General features: G+C 30.9%; 1 protein-coding gene across 1 annotated transcript in view; it reads right to left on the bottom strand.

Moving 5' to 3' along the window:
- Positions 1-19,334, bottom strand: part of LOC107457221 (uncharacterized) — an 81,210-nt gene that overhangs the window by 32,205 nt on the left and 29,671 nt on the right. Inside the window, exons 2-3 of the mRNA XM_043042031.3 lie at positions 12,533-12,753; positions 4,673-5,069 (exon numbers count right to left, since the gene is read on the bottom strand). Coding sequence (XP_042897965.3) covers positions 4,673-5,069; positions 12,533-12,753 — 618 coding nt within the window. The remainder of the gene's footprint in view (positions 1-4,672; positions 5,070-12,532; positions 12,754-19,334) is intronic.

Genomic DNA, 19,334 nt, shown 5'->3' with positions numbered 1-19,334 from the left:
CAGCTCAAAGATTGCTGTATCGTCCAAGGTGAGAATTTTATTTCTTAGATGTATTTTTTAAAAAAAAAATCTTTTTTTTAAAACTTTTATTATTATTTTATAAAGAGCAATTAATTTTACTAGCATTATGCAGTTTTTCCTAGTAATTCAAGTGGCAGCATAATGACATATTATAATTTCATAACTGTTTACTTCCACGTTCTTCCACTTTTACAAGCCTGACAGATTTATTTTGTGTTATTAATAACAAGGCTCAGACTGAATAACATAGTTTATGCTATCAATGGTTTAAAAAAAGCAGGAAAACCTACTTTTTTTTTAAAAATTTCTTAAAATGGATTTTTCTCAGAAAAGGTTTTTCTGATAAAACAACAAAATCACTTACCAATCGTTCACTTAAACAAAAGAACTAATGCTGGAATCATTTATGTAGGTTAGAAAGAAATGAAAATAAGTGCCAAGGAAAATTACACTTGTTCGTGTGACGCACAAAATATTGACTGGAAAACTTATTTTTACAAAATATTTTAGATAACATTCCTTGTGCACACAATCTATATAGACAGAAATGACTTTTACAGTTTCGGAGTAGAAAACTAAATTAGAAAAAAAAATGTAAATTAAGATTCAAAGCAAGGAATTATTGAAACTATCGCTGGTGACATGCCAGGAAAACGGCATTTTAAAACTCAACATACATTTTTAAATGCATAATTGTTGAAATCAGTGAAACAATTTTTCTAAAAAACTAACAAAAAAGGTATTAATTAAACTTTTAAAAAATTAATGAATTTATAGTATAATATTAGATTTCGGTAGCAGTTACAATAAATTTTATAACTTTAGTTATAAAGCTGACCCAAATTTTGTGTTTACGACTACTAATGTTCAACTCCGTAGCCTTGTAATTTTGAGCCCTATAGAGAAGACAACGGAAGGATCAAGTATTAGGAGAAATTTGTATTCGCGGAGGACTTTTTGAGGGAACTAACCCGCATTTGCGTTACATGGTGAGGAAAACCACAAAAACCATCAACGGTTAGCCTGACGGCAAGGGGACTCTAACACGTGATCCGTCTGCCACTGAGCATATTTTATGTCAGCACTGTGATCGGTGCGAACAGGGTGCGGAATTCGTAACGACCAGCTGCCGCTTGGATTCGTACCAGGTTCAATTTATTGGAAGGCGAACGCTTTATCCCCTGAGCTACCACGGCTTAGTAACGGTAAATTGTCATATTTGGTGAAAACCACCCATACAATATAGTTACGCAGTGATAGTTATTAGGAAAGGAAAAAAAAGTGATAGTTACTGAGACAAATTAACCTCTTAATGATTGGTTAGTTTTCAAGAAAACAATCACAAAAGTGCTTATTTTTTTGACTTTTGTATTTGTATTACGCATTTGATTTGTGCTGAAATCTAGTTTAAAATAAACTAACTATCTACAATTACTTAAGTAACGGTAAATTGTCATATTTGGTGAAAACCACCCATACAATATAGTTATGCAGTGATAGTTATTAGGAAAGAAAGGAAAAAAAAGTGATAGTTACTGAGACAAATTAACCCCTTAATGATTGGTTAGTTTTCAAGAAAACAATCATAAAAGTGCTTATTTTTTTGACTTTTGTATTTGTATTACGCATTTGATTTGTGCTGAAATCTAGTTAAAAATAAACTAACTATCTACAATTACATTAAAAAATATCCTGGTACTGCTATCTGGTGTGCAAAATGAGAAATAAAATGTTTTCCGGGCAAAAGAAATGAATTAGTTTTATTCTTATTGGAGCGTTAATACTGAACACTCCAGCCCGTCAATATCACGGGAGCAAGAAATACCGGGCGAAAATTCTCCCCGTCATTTTCACGGAAGCGAGAAGGAAGGGGTTGAAAAAAGAAAAAAAAATTAGGCATTATTGGTGAGATTTATTAAAACTGAGTGGCTGGTTGGGATTATTTTTTGAGCAGGCAAACCCATATCGTTGCTCTGTTAGTGCTTAAGTAAAAAAGTTGAAACAAAAACTTCCTGGGCCTACACTGTAAAAAAATTGTCGGTATTTTATACCGCAATTTGATATGAAATTTTCTTTACAGTGTATATCGATTATAAAAACAGTCCTATTCCTTTTACCTCAATCATTGTGATTAATATTTATTGGACAATAAAAGCAAAGTTTGTGCATGTAACCCAAAAATCATAAATATATTTTATATATTTTAACCTGATTTTAAGCACGTTCTAACGAACTTTATATTTAGAGTAACATTAATTATGATGTGGGATAGTTTACAATACAATTTTACAAACCAATTGGAAATCTTCAAAGTTTCCAATTGCATAACTTTTATTCCATTCCTTACTTAAAGTTTACGAAGCACATTACATCCAACTATTGCAATTTTCTTAAAAAAGTATGATTTGCTAACTAAATGTATAGAACTACTCCCTTTCTTTGTCAAATACAAGTTGCCAATGTTTAAAAGAGAGCAAATAAATTCTAAAGAGACTTATCATCAATAAGTTAGAACTAATTCCAGTGCTCGTATGGAACCTTCAATTTTTCTTCCCATTAACACCTGCCAAACGGTACAGCCCTTAGTAAAAGATACCTAATGTAAAGTTATCGTGTTGACATAGTATCCTTACACCGATAGCAGAATATCATTATTTAAGGAAGATCCTCCTACATATAGATAGTAGATACCTTTGATCTTATGCGAGTAATTTAAAGCTTATATTTACATACGTTGCAAATAGCGTTCTTAAACTCAAAGGATTCGCGTGATTTAAAATACGGAAAAGTGGATAAAATTAACTAAAAATATGTTCATTTAGTAAAAATAATCTTTTTGGAACGGAGAGCTTATATTCGGTTACTGATTATAACTTTATATCGTAGTATGTACAGTAATATCAAAATTGTTTTTTTATTATTAAATATTTGGTCTTATTAATTTATTGTAATATGGTTCCACCAGTATACGTATAGTTTCAATAATCGTTACAGTTTGCAATGCACCGAAATGAGGAATAAATGTTTTTTAATTATATTTGTAACAATCAATACATAATAAAATTAAGTTTAATAAAATAAATAAATTAATTCTTTTTTAACACTTTATTTTTTACAAGAAAGAAAGAAATACTCAAAGCCAAGTAATAAACTTTTGATAAATAATGAACTGTAAAAAAAACTCCATTTCAATGTCTATATCAGCATGCTGTTACATGATCACATTTCTAAATGCGGAAAGAGTAGTTTAAAGTATTTTGAAAAATTCACAAATAAAAAGCAATAAAAGCGAAATTGTTCATTAGAATAGATAAGCTCATAAATAGATAAGTTCTTAGAATAGATAAGTTCAATAGGTCATTAGATAAGCGAAATTGTTCATTAGAATTAATTTATAAATGAAAACGAGCTTTAAAACATACGATGAATTTCTTCAGTTGAAATATTTACTATGCAATGTACTGCAGCAAATCGAGCAATTTTAAATGGGTAATTAAGAATGAATGTTCAGCTATAATTAATTTAAATATGCAAGAATGCATAAGAAACGTAAAAGCATTTAATTTTTAGAATTGAAGAACAGGGGAAAATCTTTATTTTTCACAACTGACGTCCATTAGGTACCATTGACACAGTCCGTTACCTGTTTAAAAGTTACCTGTTGTGTTGTAAACGCTTCACAAAGATGCATTGAGCGAGAATATTCAAAGAAATTTTATTCTGTAACTGGCGTTGGACAGCCGACTCCTGTCTGAGTTAATGACTGACAACTCCGTAAACTTGTAATGCAGAATGTCGTCTGGGTCGGTGAACCCAACCCCGACGACAAGGAATTCCCTGGATCAAGAGTTGGGACAAACTATCTTTCGTGGAGGACTTTTTGATAGAACTTACCCTCATTTACGTTACATTACGCGGAAAACCACAAAAACCTCTCTCGGTTAGTCCCATGTCAATGGGATTTTTATCACATGATCCGTCTACCACTGAGGATATTTTTTATGTAAGTGCTGTACTTGGTGCGAACCGGAAGCGGAATTCGTATCAATCAGCCACCGCTGGGATTTGAAACTGGGTCACCTCATTGGGAGGCGATCGCTCTATCTAATTTCGTAATAAATGAAACAAGCTTATTCATAAAATTTCCTGTATTCAAACATGGAGGAAGTAAATATCATTTTTGAACTTTAATTATTCAAATGGTCTATGAAATATACACTATACACTTGGGCCGGGATAGCCTGGTCGGTAGGGCGATGGGCCCATGTCCGAGAGTTCGTGGGTTTGAACCCAGCCGGTTGAAGGCTCCCCGTGTAGTAAAGTGACTGATGCAGGTTAAATCAGTCGAGGTGCAAAAGTCCTCCATGTTCCCTTAACAAATCAATACCTCTGAGGGTACTGGATTAGAGATCGATCGTTCTCTGATTCAAGTCAAAATTACGATCTGTGGATGAATGAATGGATGTATGAATGGGTCCGCCCTATTAACGGGTGTGACGTATGGCGTGGCAGAAGTCGAATTCTTGGTCATAGATGGCGCCACTGGAAAACAAGAAGCGCACACTCTGTCTTAAATTTGCTCGGTTTCACCAAGCAGGCTTGCCCGTGTGGCAAGTAGCATTAGAAACAACAACAACAACTCTACACTTACCTGAAATGGTTTTGATGAGCACTTCAATTTTAGCGTAGTCTGTTCTCTTAGGTGAACCACCATCAACAGAAACCACTCCCAACTCAATAATTGGTTCAGATGTTCCAGATTCCAAGGATTTTGATAGGGTTATCACACCAGTTTGAGGATCTATAGCAAAGCGGCCCTTCGGGTCCGCAGGATCAGCTAATTTATAATATACTTCTGCATTGTAAGGAATGGCATCTTCATCTTTGGCTCGCACTCTTAGGACAGTTGCCCCTACCTTGGATCGAACATGCAGTTCGCCTCTGTATAGGTCGTGTTCAAAATCCGGTGGATGAACGTTGAACTCAGTGACTGTTATCTGAAGCTGACGTAGTTTTGTTTCTCCTTGGCTGATGGCTACTGCTATAATCTGCAACATGCATATTTAATCTTAAAACGTTTCAAACGAACATTATACTAGGTCTAATGAGAATAAATAATAGTAGAATAAGTGATAATGTATCAGAGCACAAATAATGCAGTCAATAAAAGACAAGTATAACCGTTGCCATCATCAAAGTGAAAACACACAGACCTAGAAAAACGCTGCGATATGATAAAAACATAATGATCAAAGATTATGATGCTTGTTATAATTTGGTTTTGATTAACACTGCCCCTATAACCACAATAACATTAACACTAATTAAAATTATTTAAGCATTTTTGGTACCATAATAAATAGTTTAGGGATTTTTTTGCAGTCTCCCCCCCCCAAAAAAAATGCATTTTCTCCGTTAATTTTCATTTTTAGAATATGACTTATTTTTTTTTTTGTTTCCATTATCGTAGATTTTAAATGAGTTGTTTTTAATTGTAACATATTTGAAGAGAGTAACTATAAACGAAATAGACACATGATTTCAGATAACTTTTGAAATGCTAATTGGGTGGTGTAGCCTTCTTATGCCACTGACTTTATCCTCGAGCATGATTGGTGCTCTCAAAGGTAGGGGGTAGTATTTGTAGAAGCTATTTCAACTTCCGGTAGAAGATTCGCTTGTAGTGATCTCTTTTTTTTTGACATCATCTTTTGATTTATTTTTTAATATGATTTTTAATATGATTTTAATTTTTCAACAAAAATTGCTCGGAAATTTTCGTGTGATATATAAATCACAGTAGCCCGAAATATTAGTAACTATTTCTCTCCCCTGAGAGAAAAATTGCTTATAAATAAGAGCAACTCACACTTTGACCAATCAAGTAATTTGCTTTTTATGACATTTCAATTCTATGTGATGACGTTTAAATAAAAATGGTGGTGACGTTGATGAAGAGGATGATCGGATGAAATTTTGAATTAATACAATCAACTAATTAAGTTAATTTATAAAATATAACGGATATCTATTCTAGAGCGTCCGTGATTTACTTTTCCTCCCTTTGCGAACATGGTTGAGAAAATATGGGATAATAGCATCACAGCAAAAAATAATAATATTAGCCAAAAGTTAAGATAAGAAACAAAAAATGGTAACCCTATTACGATCAACCGTTTGGGCAATTAAGTAATCCTATCGGCAACTCCAAACTGCAAAATTGCCCTAGAGTTGAGGATAGAGTAGAGGTTACGTTTACGGTAGCTGTTATTTTTCTCTCGTGTGATATCAGTATTAGTCACCTTCCACTGCTTTTCACATCATAATTTTGATCTGTAATTCTTACCATGATCTATAACTTTGCTTATAACTCGCATTGAGCGATTTATTTAAACTGACATTACTGAAATGAACCTAATCTCGAAATTTTATCTCCTAATTCTGAAAATTTCTAACTGGTAGGAATCCTTTGATGTTAGCATTGTAGATAAAATTGAAAAAATAACCTGAAGGATTCATCATGACAGTTGGAAATGTAAAGCCTTTCTAATTTGGCGTAATTTGTTAAAAATCTGCAATTATCTCCTCTTGTGCCTAAGCTTTTGGGGCAAGTAAAACAAATTAAAAATTCTTACTGTTTCAAATTTTTATCTATTGCTTCTCTGTTATTTCAAATCGTTTAGCATATATTTATTTCATTTACAGTAAAATGATTGGGTAAAAATTTGCGTTATATTTTGATATTTTCAAAATTCCAAGTATGCCTAATCTTTTATGACGCACCTAATATATAGTAGTGATATTGGTTGTAATCAATTTTATAATTTATTATTAATAAAATATTTTAAATATCAGCTAAATATAAAATAAATAAATATAAAATAAATAAATATAAAATAAATAAATATAAAATTAAAAAATATAAAAAATAAATAATGAATAAATATAAAACAAATTTTTTTTAATATTTATTTATTTATATGTATTATAATTTTTATATACACTTTATTTATATCATTTACAATTTTTATATGCACTGGCATGTTAAGCTGGACAAATCCCATGGTAGGTTTTGTACGACTGGCTTACTATTCACAATATTTCTTAATTTTGATATTATCTTTAGGTTGCTTGTTTTATTGCTTGTTGTAATGTATTCGCATATTTCACTTACTGAAAAAATTGAGTTTAAAATGCATAAAAAATTCATTTTTTTCAATATGATATAGAAAAGTTAAAAGAGTTTGAAAAGAATTTATTCGGAAATATTCACTGGGGAAGAATTATTTTTCAGAACTATAGAACTATATTCAATTATTTGTGATATGTAGGGGAGAGTGGGATCAATTGTAAAATTTTTTATTGAATTATTTTTAACTAACAAAAAATCCAATATATTATTAGTATTAATTGACAGACTATCCAGAAAGTAGACTATCCTCTACTAGAAAGAAGAAATAAATACCTTATTTTAAAGGTTATTATATTAGTTATTAACAATTTTTGACAGTCGTGCACTTGTTACAATTGTCCCCACTTACGGGGTCAATTGTAACAATTCATAAATTCTACCAAAACATAGTTAATTATAAATATTATCATAGCTGTGATATATTTTTTATTGATCAAAATAGTAGTGATATTTTAGGAGTAAAAATAATAATGAGCAGAGACCTAAAGGGTTAAACTTTTAACTTTAAGAGGCTAAACATTTTAATTTATGCTGTGAAAGGTGACAAATAAAGTAATCCACATGCAGCATAGTATAAATGATATAGGAAACTATTGCTGGTTCTTAAAAGAATTAAGTAATGGTTTGTAAACATAAGATTATTTATTTTCAGCTGTTACAATCGTCCCTTTACTTATTGTTAAAAATCGTCCCCAAGACGCCATTTCAGCTTCATTTGTTAAAAATAATGCTAGTTAATTAACAAAACTAATATTTTTTATTGAAATGTTAATTAAGGTGTCCACTTACATATTCGGCTAATAATTTTTAGTTGTTTAAACAAATTACTTTGTTACAATATAATATTCTAATACCAAAAAAAGTACTTACGTAGCGTGAAAATATCTTTTGTGATGTAACTCTTTCAAAAGTACATAAAAATGGTTGTCAGCAGGTGTGTACATGTAGATTTATTAAATACACCTTGTACGCCACCTAGGAACCAAATCCAGAACCCGACACTCGGAAGTTTTGCTCTGTTACAATCGTATCCTGTTACAATTGACCCCACTCTCCCCTACTGATGCTAGTGAAATATAGTAATGCTGAATTATACTAATTGTTCGTAAAAAAATATTCATGACACGTATCAAAGAAAAAAAAATAATAAATAAAAGTAAAAATTAAATATGGATTATTACAGAACTATTTACCATTTAGAAGACTATATAGTTATTCTCCTGTCTAAATAAAACTGGAACGTAAATACCATTAATTCTGTCAATACTCATAACAGGATTTAGGAGCTTAACCAACATTCTCATTTATTTGCATCAGATTTGACGCTATCATAATAATCTCATGCTCAACAAATTGTCCTATCATTCTGCACTTCTCCATTCAACACAGAATTCAGAATTTATGAGAAATTCGGTAGATGTCAATTAATAGCGATGACAGCGAGCGATGATGAGGCCCCAAGGATATTCCGATCAATGATTCTGTGGAGGATAATATTAAGCTATGATTGCTTTCTGTGAAAGCTATTGCACTGGCATTTAGAGCAAGGACTTAAGCCTAACGAATTTCATGATAGCAATCATATTTGAGGATTATTTAGGATAATGACACGGCTAGGGATCTTAAAGTACTGAAATCTGACCATAATTTTTATCATTTGATATTAATGGTTTATTTAATGGGAGACATTCAGTGATTTTTATTCCAAAAACTTGCATTTGAAGAGAAGTTGGGAAGCTCCAGTTTCGGAGATCTTATCTTCAGTATTTAATGGAGGAATCGTATTTATAAAAAATGCAATTAAAATAAGAAAATTTTGAAAGAAGCAATTAAAAACAATGAGTGGTGAAACTTATCTTTAAAAATAAGTTTTGCAAGTAAATGATTTCAAATTTAACTGTTCAAATTCAAAGACTTCGGATGAAGTTGAATTGAATTCGCTCCACTAAGCATTATTTATTCATTAAAAAATGAGAGAAAAAACTAGTTTTACTGTTTTGTTTCTGAGATAAAATGCCAGAAAAAAAAACGTTTTTTTTCTTCTTTTTTTGTAAAAAAATACATGTTGGGAGGAATAAATTGTTATATTCTTCAGAATTCATGATATATTTGGTAACGTCATAACTAAAATGATAGAAAATAATGATGAAACCCCAAGCATATTTCAATTAATGATTCCATGAAGGATAATAGTGAGCTATAACTGCTTTCTTTGAAAGCTGTTGAACACAGGCTTTTATAGCAATTAGGGCTTAAGCATAACGAATTACATGATAGCAGTCATATTTAAGGATTACTTAAAACTAGGAGGCTTTGCCCCCTGCTCGCTGACGCTCGCCAACCCCCAGAACTGCTTTCGCAGTTCATTTCGGATTGCTTCGCAATCCGATGCTCTCTTTGCTCGCTCATTGGATACGTTCTTAACGTCTAGCTTTTGTATACTTTTTTGAACATTGAAGTTCCGAAAACTTTTCACTGTAGAAAATTCTAAACCTGTGTATTTCTATATTAATTTGAAATTGCAAACAGTTCGCATATTTTTCTTAATCACACTATTCTAAATTTCAGTTGTTGAGAAAAGTAACTGTTGTAAGTTTTGTTTTAAAGTTTTTCCCACCAGAGGGCTAAAACCATGTGTTGTAAAACAATATAAAATAGTACTGAACGCCGGATGTAAGGCATCGGCTTCGATTAAGATAATTTTGTAAAATTTTCTTTGATAATTCGGTAAGAATTCACCCGATTAGACATATGATGCTCACTACGTGCTCTTGCGCGCCGAAGCCTATCAATTAAAAATGAAAACTGTTGCCAACGCGAGAAAAGAAATATCAACGGTTTTATTGATACATACGTATTAGCGTTTTATATAATATAGATAGATTATGACTCAGCTAGGGATACTAAAATCTGACCATAATTTTTTTGATTTGATACTAAGGATTTATTTATTGGGAATTACTTCAAGAGTTTTACTGTACAGATTGCATTTTTTCCAGTAATTTTGAGGAGTCAGTTATTATAGAATCTTAAAGAAGCTATTATGTAATATAATGCCTTTAAAGGCTGGGTAATCTTAAACTTATTGGCTAATTCGAATAAATAGACATCTTATTAATTTATAACAATTTTATTTAACAGCTTATGTTAGATTTTTCCTTGAATAACAATGATGGTTTCCCATAGCAGGAATGTTGGGATTTGGCACAATTTTATCTAGCCAAGAAGACACGCATTTTCGATTGCTCCTGCTATTTGACTATGGAACTTGTTGCAAGAATATCGTTAAATTAATAAAATGCCATTCAAATGGGAAAATTTAAGAGAGTTTGATATGTTCCAATACATGACGTGGTTCAGACGATAGGGAATTTTCGGGATTTTCTTAATCAGTATTTTTCTAAGAATTATTACTCATTAACTTCAGGAAATTTTCTTTTAATTGGCATCTTGAGTTTTTATGGCTCTTTTCGAAAGATTACGTATATATATATATATATATATATATATATATATATATATATATATATATATATATATATATATATATATATATATATATATATATATATATATATATATATATATTACACGAGTAGTTCATATTCCCTAGAAAAGCTAAAAATCATAGTAATTTAAATAAATTAATAATATTTTTTGGTTGTAGATTGCAAATAAGCAACTATATACACTACACTATAAAAATGGATACTAAAACATTACACAACTTACGTCAACTTTCATATGCAGAAATTTCTACCGTCAATTCTTTTAGGGAACAATTTTTGGTGAAATGAAATCAATATTTCGTCATTCTATTTATTTCCATAAAAAAAGGAGAGCCCACTGTACTAACTTTTCTAATAATAATGGCTTTAACATGGACACCATACAAGAGGATCTCTGTCACTCCAACAACGCAAGGACATATAGCACGGAGCGGGATTCAGACCCAGGATCTTCATGGAACGAGTTCAGCTTTTTGACCATCATACTGTCCAGTCGGCCTTTTTCGTCTCTTTATTTTCGATCGTGTAGTCTTCATTCTAGTTTCCTCATTCTAGTTAACAATATCCTTAAATCCCTTTAAGTGCATTAGCACTACGATGAGATTTCAAGTTGAGAAAACATTTTCATCATATATTTGACATTTCGTGTTTCATGACAAATCACGTGATTTTTTGACGAAATGATTTTTAAAGTTAACAAAATGCAGCTCAAGAATTGGTCAATCATTTAAAAGTTCTATTTCTAAGAGCGAGTTTTAAATTTGAGAGTGTAACGCTTGCAATATTTTTTTGTAGTCAAAACTACGCAGAACTTTGCTTGTGAAGTTTTAATGATTCACCTCTCTGTAAAAACTTCCTCTCAAGAAAGGTTAAAAATATATTTTTGTTAAATGGCCCTAAAACTAAATTTCAGAGAAAAAGATATTGTATTTTATTGCTGCAAATTATTATGAAAACTACATATAAAACTATAATATAGTTTGACTACTCCATAAGGAAAAAAGTTTTTTTGGTAAAATTACCGTACTGTTTAGTAATAATTTCCAGCAAAAAAAACCATAATTAATATGGTAATTTCTCCTATCCTATGGTAACAGCTCACCGGAAATTCTGTTTTTCAAAGTTATAGTTATTATTACCTCACATTTCGTAAAAAATACGGAACTGAGCAGCAAATTTTACCGAATAAATTGCTCTTGTGCCATCCTCTAAGATAATTTTACCACATTTACCAAATTTTATCACTTATTATAAAACCACATTCCATTGATAATTTTATCAGCATCATTGTGAATTGTATTCATCAAGTGACTGATCTATTTGGTGTTCCCATAGAGAGAGAAACATGGTAAATATTACCGTAATCTGGTAGTTTTGATCATTTCTGAGTGCAGAGTGATGTTTTTAATTCTATTAAACTACTTTAGGGGTTATTTTTGGCTCTTTAATCTGAAATATAATCATTTTAAGCTGAAATTATCTGTGGGAAGAAGTTCAATGCACTAAGAATAACATTGGACCCGACATTTCGTACGAAATAACAACTAAAATGTGCACAGTTTGTACGGTGATAATAGCATTTAACGGTCGTAATTTCGATTAAAGACAGCTTAAAGACAGAATCCTATTTTGATTGCTGAATTATGTGCAAAATATGTTCTTTTGTTTGAATGAAATAATATATTCATGAGTTAATTTGTATCTTCATAAAAAAATCAGAAAAAAAATTCATTCGGTACATTAAAATTACTGAGAAGTAGTGTACAGATGTTTTTGAATTGCTTTCATGCTCTTAAAAGTCGAAACTTACCTCGTATGTATCACCCACTTTCTTGTCGATGGCCTTTGCTGTTGATATGTTGCCAGATGCCGAATCCATACTGAAATAGAGATGTTCTCTTACGTCCAAAAGATTGTACGTGACTGTTTTTCTAGTGGGGTCATAAGCATGGACGGTAGTTACATGGATTCCTGGAGGAGCCTTTTCATACACCCTTGGGTCATGTAGGGGATTTTGAAAGATGAGTTTACCTAGTAATTAATAGTTGGAGTTAGTATACAGCATGCAAGTATAGCCTATTTATATAAAAAATAAATAAATACTAGTTATAAGTTTTCTCTCCATACTTTCGGAAACACTGAGACGCAATTTTTGCGTAGTGGAGTGCGCAAGAAAATAGATTGTTATCCCGGAATATCTTTTGGTCTAAATGATCGGATCTTCACGTTTTAGAGCTTAATCTTAAAGGTTCAAGAAGGTGACTTCAATTATGCTGCTTAATCAGTGCTTCGTTTTTCTTAAATTACGTAATAAGTCACAAAAAACGTACTTTATTTGAAAGAACATGCCTTTTTTTCGACGGTTTCTTATTTCTGACATCCTAAATAATGGGGGTTGCCGGAATCTGGAAAATATGGTTCCAATAGTTTGATCAGGTTAATTTGACTCTCTGCATATTTCATCCTATCTCGATTCTGCATTTTCTACATATCTGAATTTTCACCATACCAAATTCTATGCAAAATATAACTTCTTTCCAATATTTATTTAATAATTGTCAAAAATTTATTAATTTTAAGGTACACAAATATTTACTTCATTTTAAAGAATATAATTTTGCATGGCAAAATACAAAAAGTGAACGAAATCGGTTGAATAGTTTCTTATAAATCAAATTTTAAAGAAGTCATACTTTTAGTCCGAAATGGTATGTTTATTCAGATAAAACATGTTTATGTGTCTGATTTCGTAGTTTAAAATATAGACTGCGCTAATTAATTACCATATATGAAGTCAACCCCACAAGCCATTAAGATTGCACCCTAGAAAGTGTGAAGATCCGATCATTAGATCCAAAACTGCAAAGTATAATCAGTTTTTTTCGTGCACTGTACATAAAAGCATAATAAGCAACAGGTAAGTAAAAGATAGTTTCTAGCGTTAGTTTACAAAATAAGAAAATCACGATTAACATATTTATACAAGATGAAAATGCTTATCATAAAAAGTAACGCATGATAAATGCTTAAAAATTTGAAATTTTAATTAGAATCGATGCCTTCTTATACTTATGGAAAGACTAAGTGCAATTTATGTGCAATTTAAGAAAAAATTAAATTCTTTCCACTTATGATTAGTTTAAACAAATATGGAAAAGACGGTTGCAGTTTCTTAAATAAAAAATAAATATAAATCAGGTAGGACTAGAGCACTATAAATCATCAGTAAATTTCTAAAACTATGACTTGAATATTATTAATCAACTTTTTTAATATGAAAATTGCTTTCGAAACGGTTTATTTTAAATATTACATGAAAGTTTTACAAAAAGAAAAATTGAACAATACGTGTAAACTATTAATTTTCCGAAAAATTAGCAATTCGATGAATGCTTATAACCAGAAAGTTGAAGACATTTCAAGCTCTTTCTGCTGGCTTCGTGTTACAGAACGTTCTCAATTTTAAAGTGTTCAATGCATTTTGTATGCAAAATAGCAAAGTTTTTAAAATGAAACAGTTGGGGAGAGTGGGGTCAATTGTAAAAGGAGTACGATTGTAACAGAGCAAAAATTTCGAGTGTCGGGTTCTAGATTCGGTTCCTAGGTGGCGCACAAGGTATATTTAATAAATCTACATGTACACCCCTGCTTTCAACCATTTTAATGTTCTTTTGAAAGAGTTACATCACAAAAGATATTTTCACGCTACGTAAGTACGTGATACTCCACTAATTTTGGTATTAGAATTATATTGTAACAAAGTAATTTTGTTTAAACAAAAAAAAACTATTAATCGAACATGTAAGTGGATACCTTAATTAACATTTAAAAAAGGAGATTAGTTTTGTTAATTAACTAGCATTGTTTTTAACAAATGAAGCTGAAATGGCGTCTTGGGGACGATTGTAACAATAAGTAAAGGGACTATTGTAACAGCTGAAAATAAATAATCTTATGCTTAAAAACCATTACTTAACTCTTTAGGAATCACCAATAGTTTCCTATATCATTTATATTATGTTGCATGTGCATTATTTTATTTGTCACCTTTCACAGCATAAATTAAAAATTTTAACCCCTTAAAGTTAAAAGTTTAACCCTCTAGGTATCTGCTCATTATTATTTTTACTCCTAAAATATCACTACTATTTCGATCAATAAAAAAATATACCACAACTATGATAATATGTATAGTTAACTATGTTTCAGTTGAATTTATGAACTGTTTTATCCCAATTGACCCCGTAAGTGGGGACAATTGTAACAAGTGCACGACTGTCAAAAATTGTTAATAACTAATATAACAACATTTAAAATAAGGTTTTTTTTCTAGTAGAGGATAGTCTACTTTATTCGTCTGTCTATTAATACTAATAATATATTGGATTTTTTGTTAGTTAAAAATAGTTAGGTAAAAAATGTTACAATTGACCCCACTCTCCCCTACTTTAAACTTCTATAGGCCAAAAACTATATAAATTTTAAATAATCTTTATTTTTTTTTAAAAAAATTTCAAATATTTGATTTTTATAGTAAATAAAAGAAAAGCGACTTTGACTGTTTTGAAATATTGAATAAAATTAGTCAACACTAGTTCAAATAATACTTTTCAAATTCAGTAAATATAATTCATTATTATTTATATCACTTTATACTCTTTTTAGAGAACAGCAAAAAAGTCTAGACGGAATTAGATGCCTGCAAGCAGCGTCATCACAGACAAATTGATGCATTTTCTGATTCAAAAGCCAATTAAGTTCGACACACTCGCATGACGTCGCTTACAGGTATCCAATTAAATCTGATTTAAATCACATGGTTTGGCATAATCACTTCACTTCTTTTCGAGTTGCAAGTAACCAATTGTTGGGAAAAAAAAGAAAACGAGTTATTCTCATACTAGGAAATATTTTTTACGCTATGCAAAAAAAAGGAAAAAGAAAAATGTTCTATACTTTAAATAAACAAACTACATAATTTACAAAATGATCTTTTCAACGTACATCTGAAAAGCTTTATTAACTATTCTAACTATTCCCTTTTTTGGAGTATTCCAAAGTTATAGAACGTTTATAGGTTCACCAAATACCCTAACATGAATATGTGACTAGTAGACGTAAACATAGATATTTTTCTAGACGCATTACAAAATGATTATGTGTCTGGACTTTTTCTTTTATCCTTCTAGAAAAGCAGAGAGAGTCCAATCGATGCCCAAACAGAAGTGGGAGAGATATATATGAGGAAGCGAGCTTGTCGATAATTGGTTTTGATCCCTACATGCCTTCCAGCAATTTACTTTCTTTACAAAAAAAATGAAAGCCATGTTTATTTTTTATCCAAGCGATTAAATACTTGACTATAAAAATACATCAAATTTTTGGACGTTTAATTACGAGCCGAATCATTCCAATTCGTTAATTGCATGTAGTCTGCAATTCATTTGGAAATCTATATTTTGAATATTGTATTATTACTTGGCATTTGTAAACTTCAATAGTTAAATGAATCGACTGGCAGTAATTAATAATATGAATGAAAATAATCATGCATGGTATCATATGTATGTTATCATACGTTTATATTTATTTCTGAGTTGGCTTGTTGATTTGTTATTATTATGAGTTAAAACACATTATTGTAATTTCATGTGTTTTTTAAAACTAAAACGTAAAAAAAAAATAGTTTTTGTAAAAAAGAGCCACAGTCTAAAAGTAGTTAAGAGGAGGATATATCGCTGGAAAATTATTCAAGGCAGTTACTCTTTCAGTTAAAAAAGAAATTAAAAATTTAGAGAAAAATTAAGTTCTAGTAAACAAAGAATAAGCCACTAGTTTCAAAAGCTTATTTGTTTCTCTTTCTGTTTCTTTTTTCTTTCGTTTACATTCTTTTTCTTTTTTTCTTTCGTTTACATTCTTTTTCTTTTTTTCCTTCGTTTATATTATTTTTCTTTTTTTCTTTCGTTTACATTTTTTTTTCTTTTTTTCTTACGTTTATATTCTTTTTCTTTTTTTCTTTCGTAAACAGCTTATGGCATTATGATTTAGAATTACGCTGTGAGATAGTTGTCCTGTAATAATTTGTTGACATCTTAATATTTTGAAATTTTTTTTTCAGCATTTGGAACATTATAGTTTATTTTATGTTTACCAAAACACACTTTTTTCTACACTTTAAAATACAAATGGTGGTGAAACAAAATTTGTTATGAAAAGTTTATACCATGCAATAGCGTCCTCTAAAAGTACTGATTTGTTATTTTAAAGTATTATTGGCGTCAAATAGCCGATGCAATTCTGAGTATACGACTATCAATGTTCAATTACGTGGCCTTATAATTTTAAACCCAACCCAGATGATAAAGGAACTCTCGTCTCAAGCATTTTGGTGAACTTTTTGAAGGAACTAAACAGCGATTGCGTTACATGGAGAAGAAAACAGCGAAAACCACCTATGGTTAGTCCGACGGACGGAATTCTAACCACTAAGGATATTTTATGTCCGTGTATTTTAGTATTTCTTACCGGAATTAGTTTTTTCAACTGGAAATATCAATATTGTAACAGTACAATAATTTTACCTGGATTTTTTTCTCCGTACACATACCTTAATTTTGCAAAGCTACGTGCTAAAACATGTACCTTTGCTTATTGATTTAAAATTACTTTAAATTTTCTTCGAAGTGAATAACACCATGAATCTTCATAGTTCACGACTATCTCAATCGATATTGATTTGCAATTTGCAAAAACTATTTCTTTAAACGAAATAAAATCCGTTCGTAAAGTATCTCGGAAGCTTATAATTAGCAATCCATCTCCCTCATACAATTCAAGCAGTCATCGCGTGCGTCCAAAAGCATTTCTCTGACTTTCACCAATCTCTTTGATGCTTAATACATATTAATCAAAGTTCCCTTCGATGAAGATACTTGTTCTGCTTAGCTTATACATATTCATTATTTTCCCGGACACTACATCATCCGGCTTGATGCATGCATACACATTCCACGTCACTCTTTTCCTCATGCATGAATCACTATGCACGAAGTAAAGTCACTGCGTTTGCTGCCTGTCTTGCATTTGAGTGAGAATTAATTTACAAGCCGGAGTCTTTTTGATTAAATTAGTTTTTAATGGCCGGTTTTGGAAACAACGATAGTGATTTAAAGTGGCTGAGGAAATTGATTTACACATTTTTTTTTAACTATGCGTGAGTTTAAATTGTTTGAATTTTAAAAATGTTTTGAAATTGCAATGAATTTTCCAGAAACTGGGTAAAAACTATAAACATATTGAAATTCATACTTAAAATATTCATCAGCTATTCTGAATTTAAGTAAAAAAGAATTATTAAGCTTCGATTTTTTTATAATATCCAGCTTGTCTTATTTTGGACAGAGTGATTATCTTAAACATTATTACTTAGGCCGGAATAGCCTGGTTGGTAGGGCACGGGGCCCATGTCCAAGAGTTCGTGGGTTCGATCACAGCCGAAGACTCCCCGTGTAGGAAATGGTGACTGATGCACGTTAAATCTGTCGAGTCCCAAAATCCTCTATGTTCCCATTACTATTTCTAGAGTTATAATGGATCAGGGGACAGAGCGTTCGCCTTCCAATGAGGCTAACCGGGTTCGAATCCCAGTCGATACGAATTCCGCATTCGGCTTCCACCGACCACAGTGCTGACGTGAAATATCCTCAGTGGTAAACGGATCATGGGTTAGAGTCCCCTTGCCGTCAGGCTAACCGTGGGAGGTTCTCGTGGTCTTCCTCACCATGTGACGCAAATGCGGGTTAGCCCCATCAAAAAGTTCACCACGAAGGCAAATTTCTCCCAATACTCGATCCAGGAGTTCCCTTGCTTTCTGGATTAGGTTCAAAATTACAAGGCTATTGAGTAGAACATTAGTAGTCTTAAACTCATGAAATTGTGTCTGCTGTTCAACGAAGGTTATAAAATAATATATATATATATATATATATATATATATATATATATATATATATATATATATATATATATATATATATATATATATATATCACTATTACTTAAATATGTACTTAAATTTATATCATACCATGTCTTTAAGCATGAACTAAGTCACTGCATTTGTTGCTTGACTTATTATATCAAAATATTATGGCAGAATTATTTGAGTATTAATTTACAATTTTTGGTCTCTTTGATTAAATTACTTTCACTGACCGATCTTTGGAACAACGATAATGATTTAAAGTGATTAATAATGATTTAGAACGAAATTGATTTCCACAACGTGTGTATTGATTGTGTTTAATTTTATAAATTGTGCAAAATCGTATCGAATTCAACGGAAACTGGTTAAAAAATGTATGTATTAGATTTTGTACCTACAATAATTTTAAAAAAATGCGAGAGTAGTTCTTTGTGATAAAACTAAATGCCATTAAAAAGAACGTTCATAAATCACAAATACCAAAAAATGTATTAAAAACCTAACACCTTCATCAGTAGAATATAAGAAAAAAATGGCAAATATAGAGATAATTAAAATGAGACAGAGATTACGTCTTGTAAATGAGATAAATGTAAAGTTGAAAGAGATAAATTTACGGTTATAAGAG

Source organism: Parasteatoda tepidariorum, chromosome 9, assembly GCF_982258835.1.
Source record: "Parasteatoda tepidariorum strain Cologne lab strain chromosome 9, Ptep-v5.0, whole genome shotgun sequence".
NCBI lineage: Eukaryota > Metazoa > Arthropoda > Arachnida > Araneae > Theridiidae > Parasteatoda > Parasteatoda tepidariorum.
Note: the sequence above shows the minus strand (reverse complement) of the source record. Positions and strands in the feature narration are given on the sequence as shown.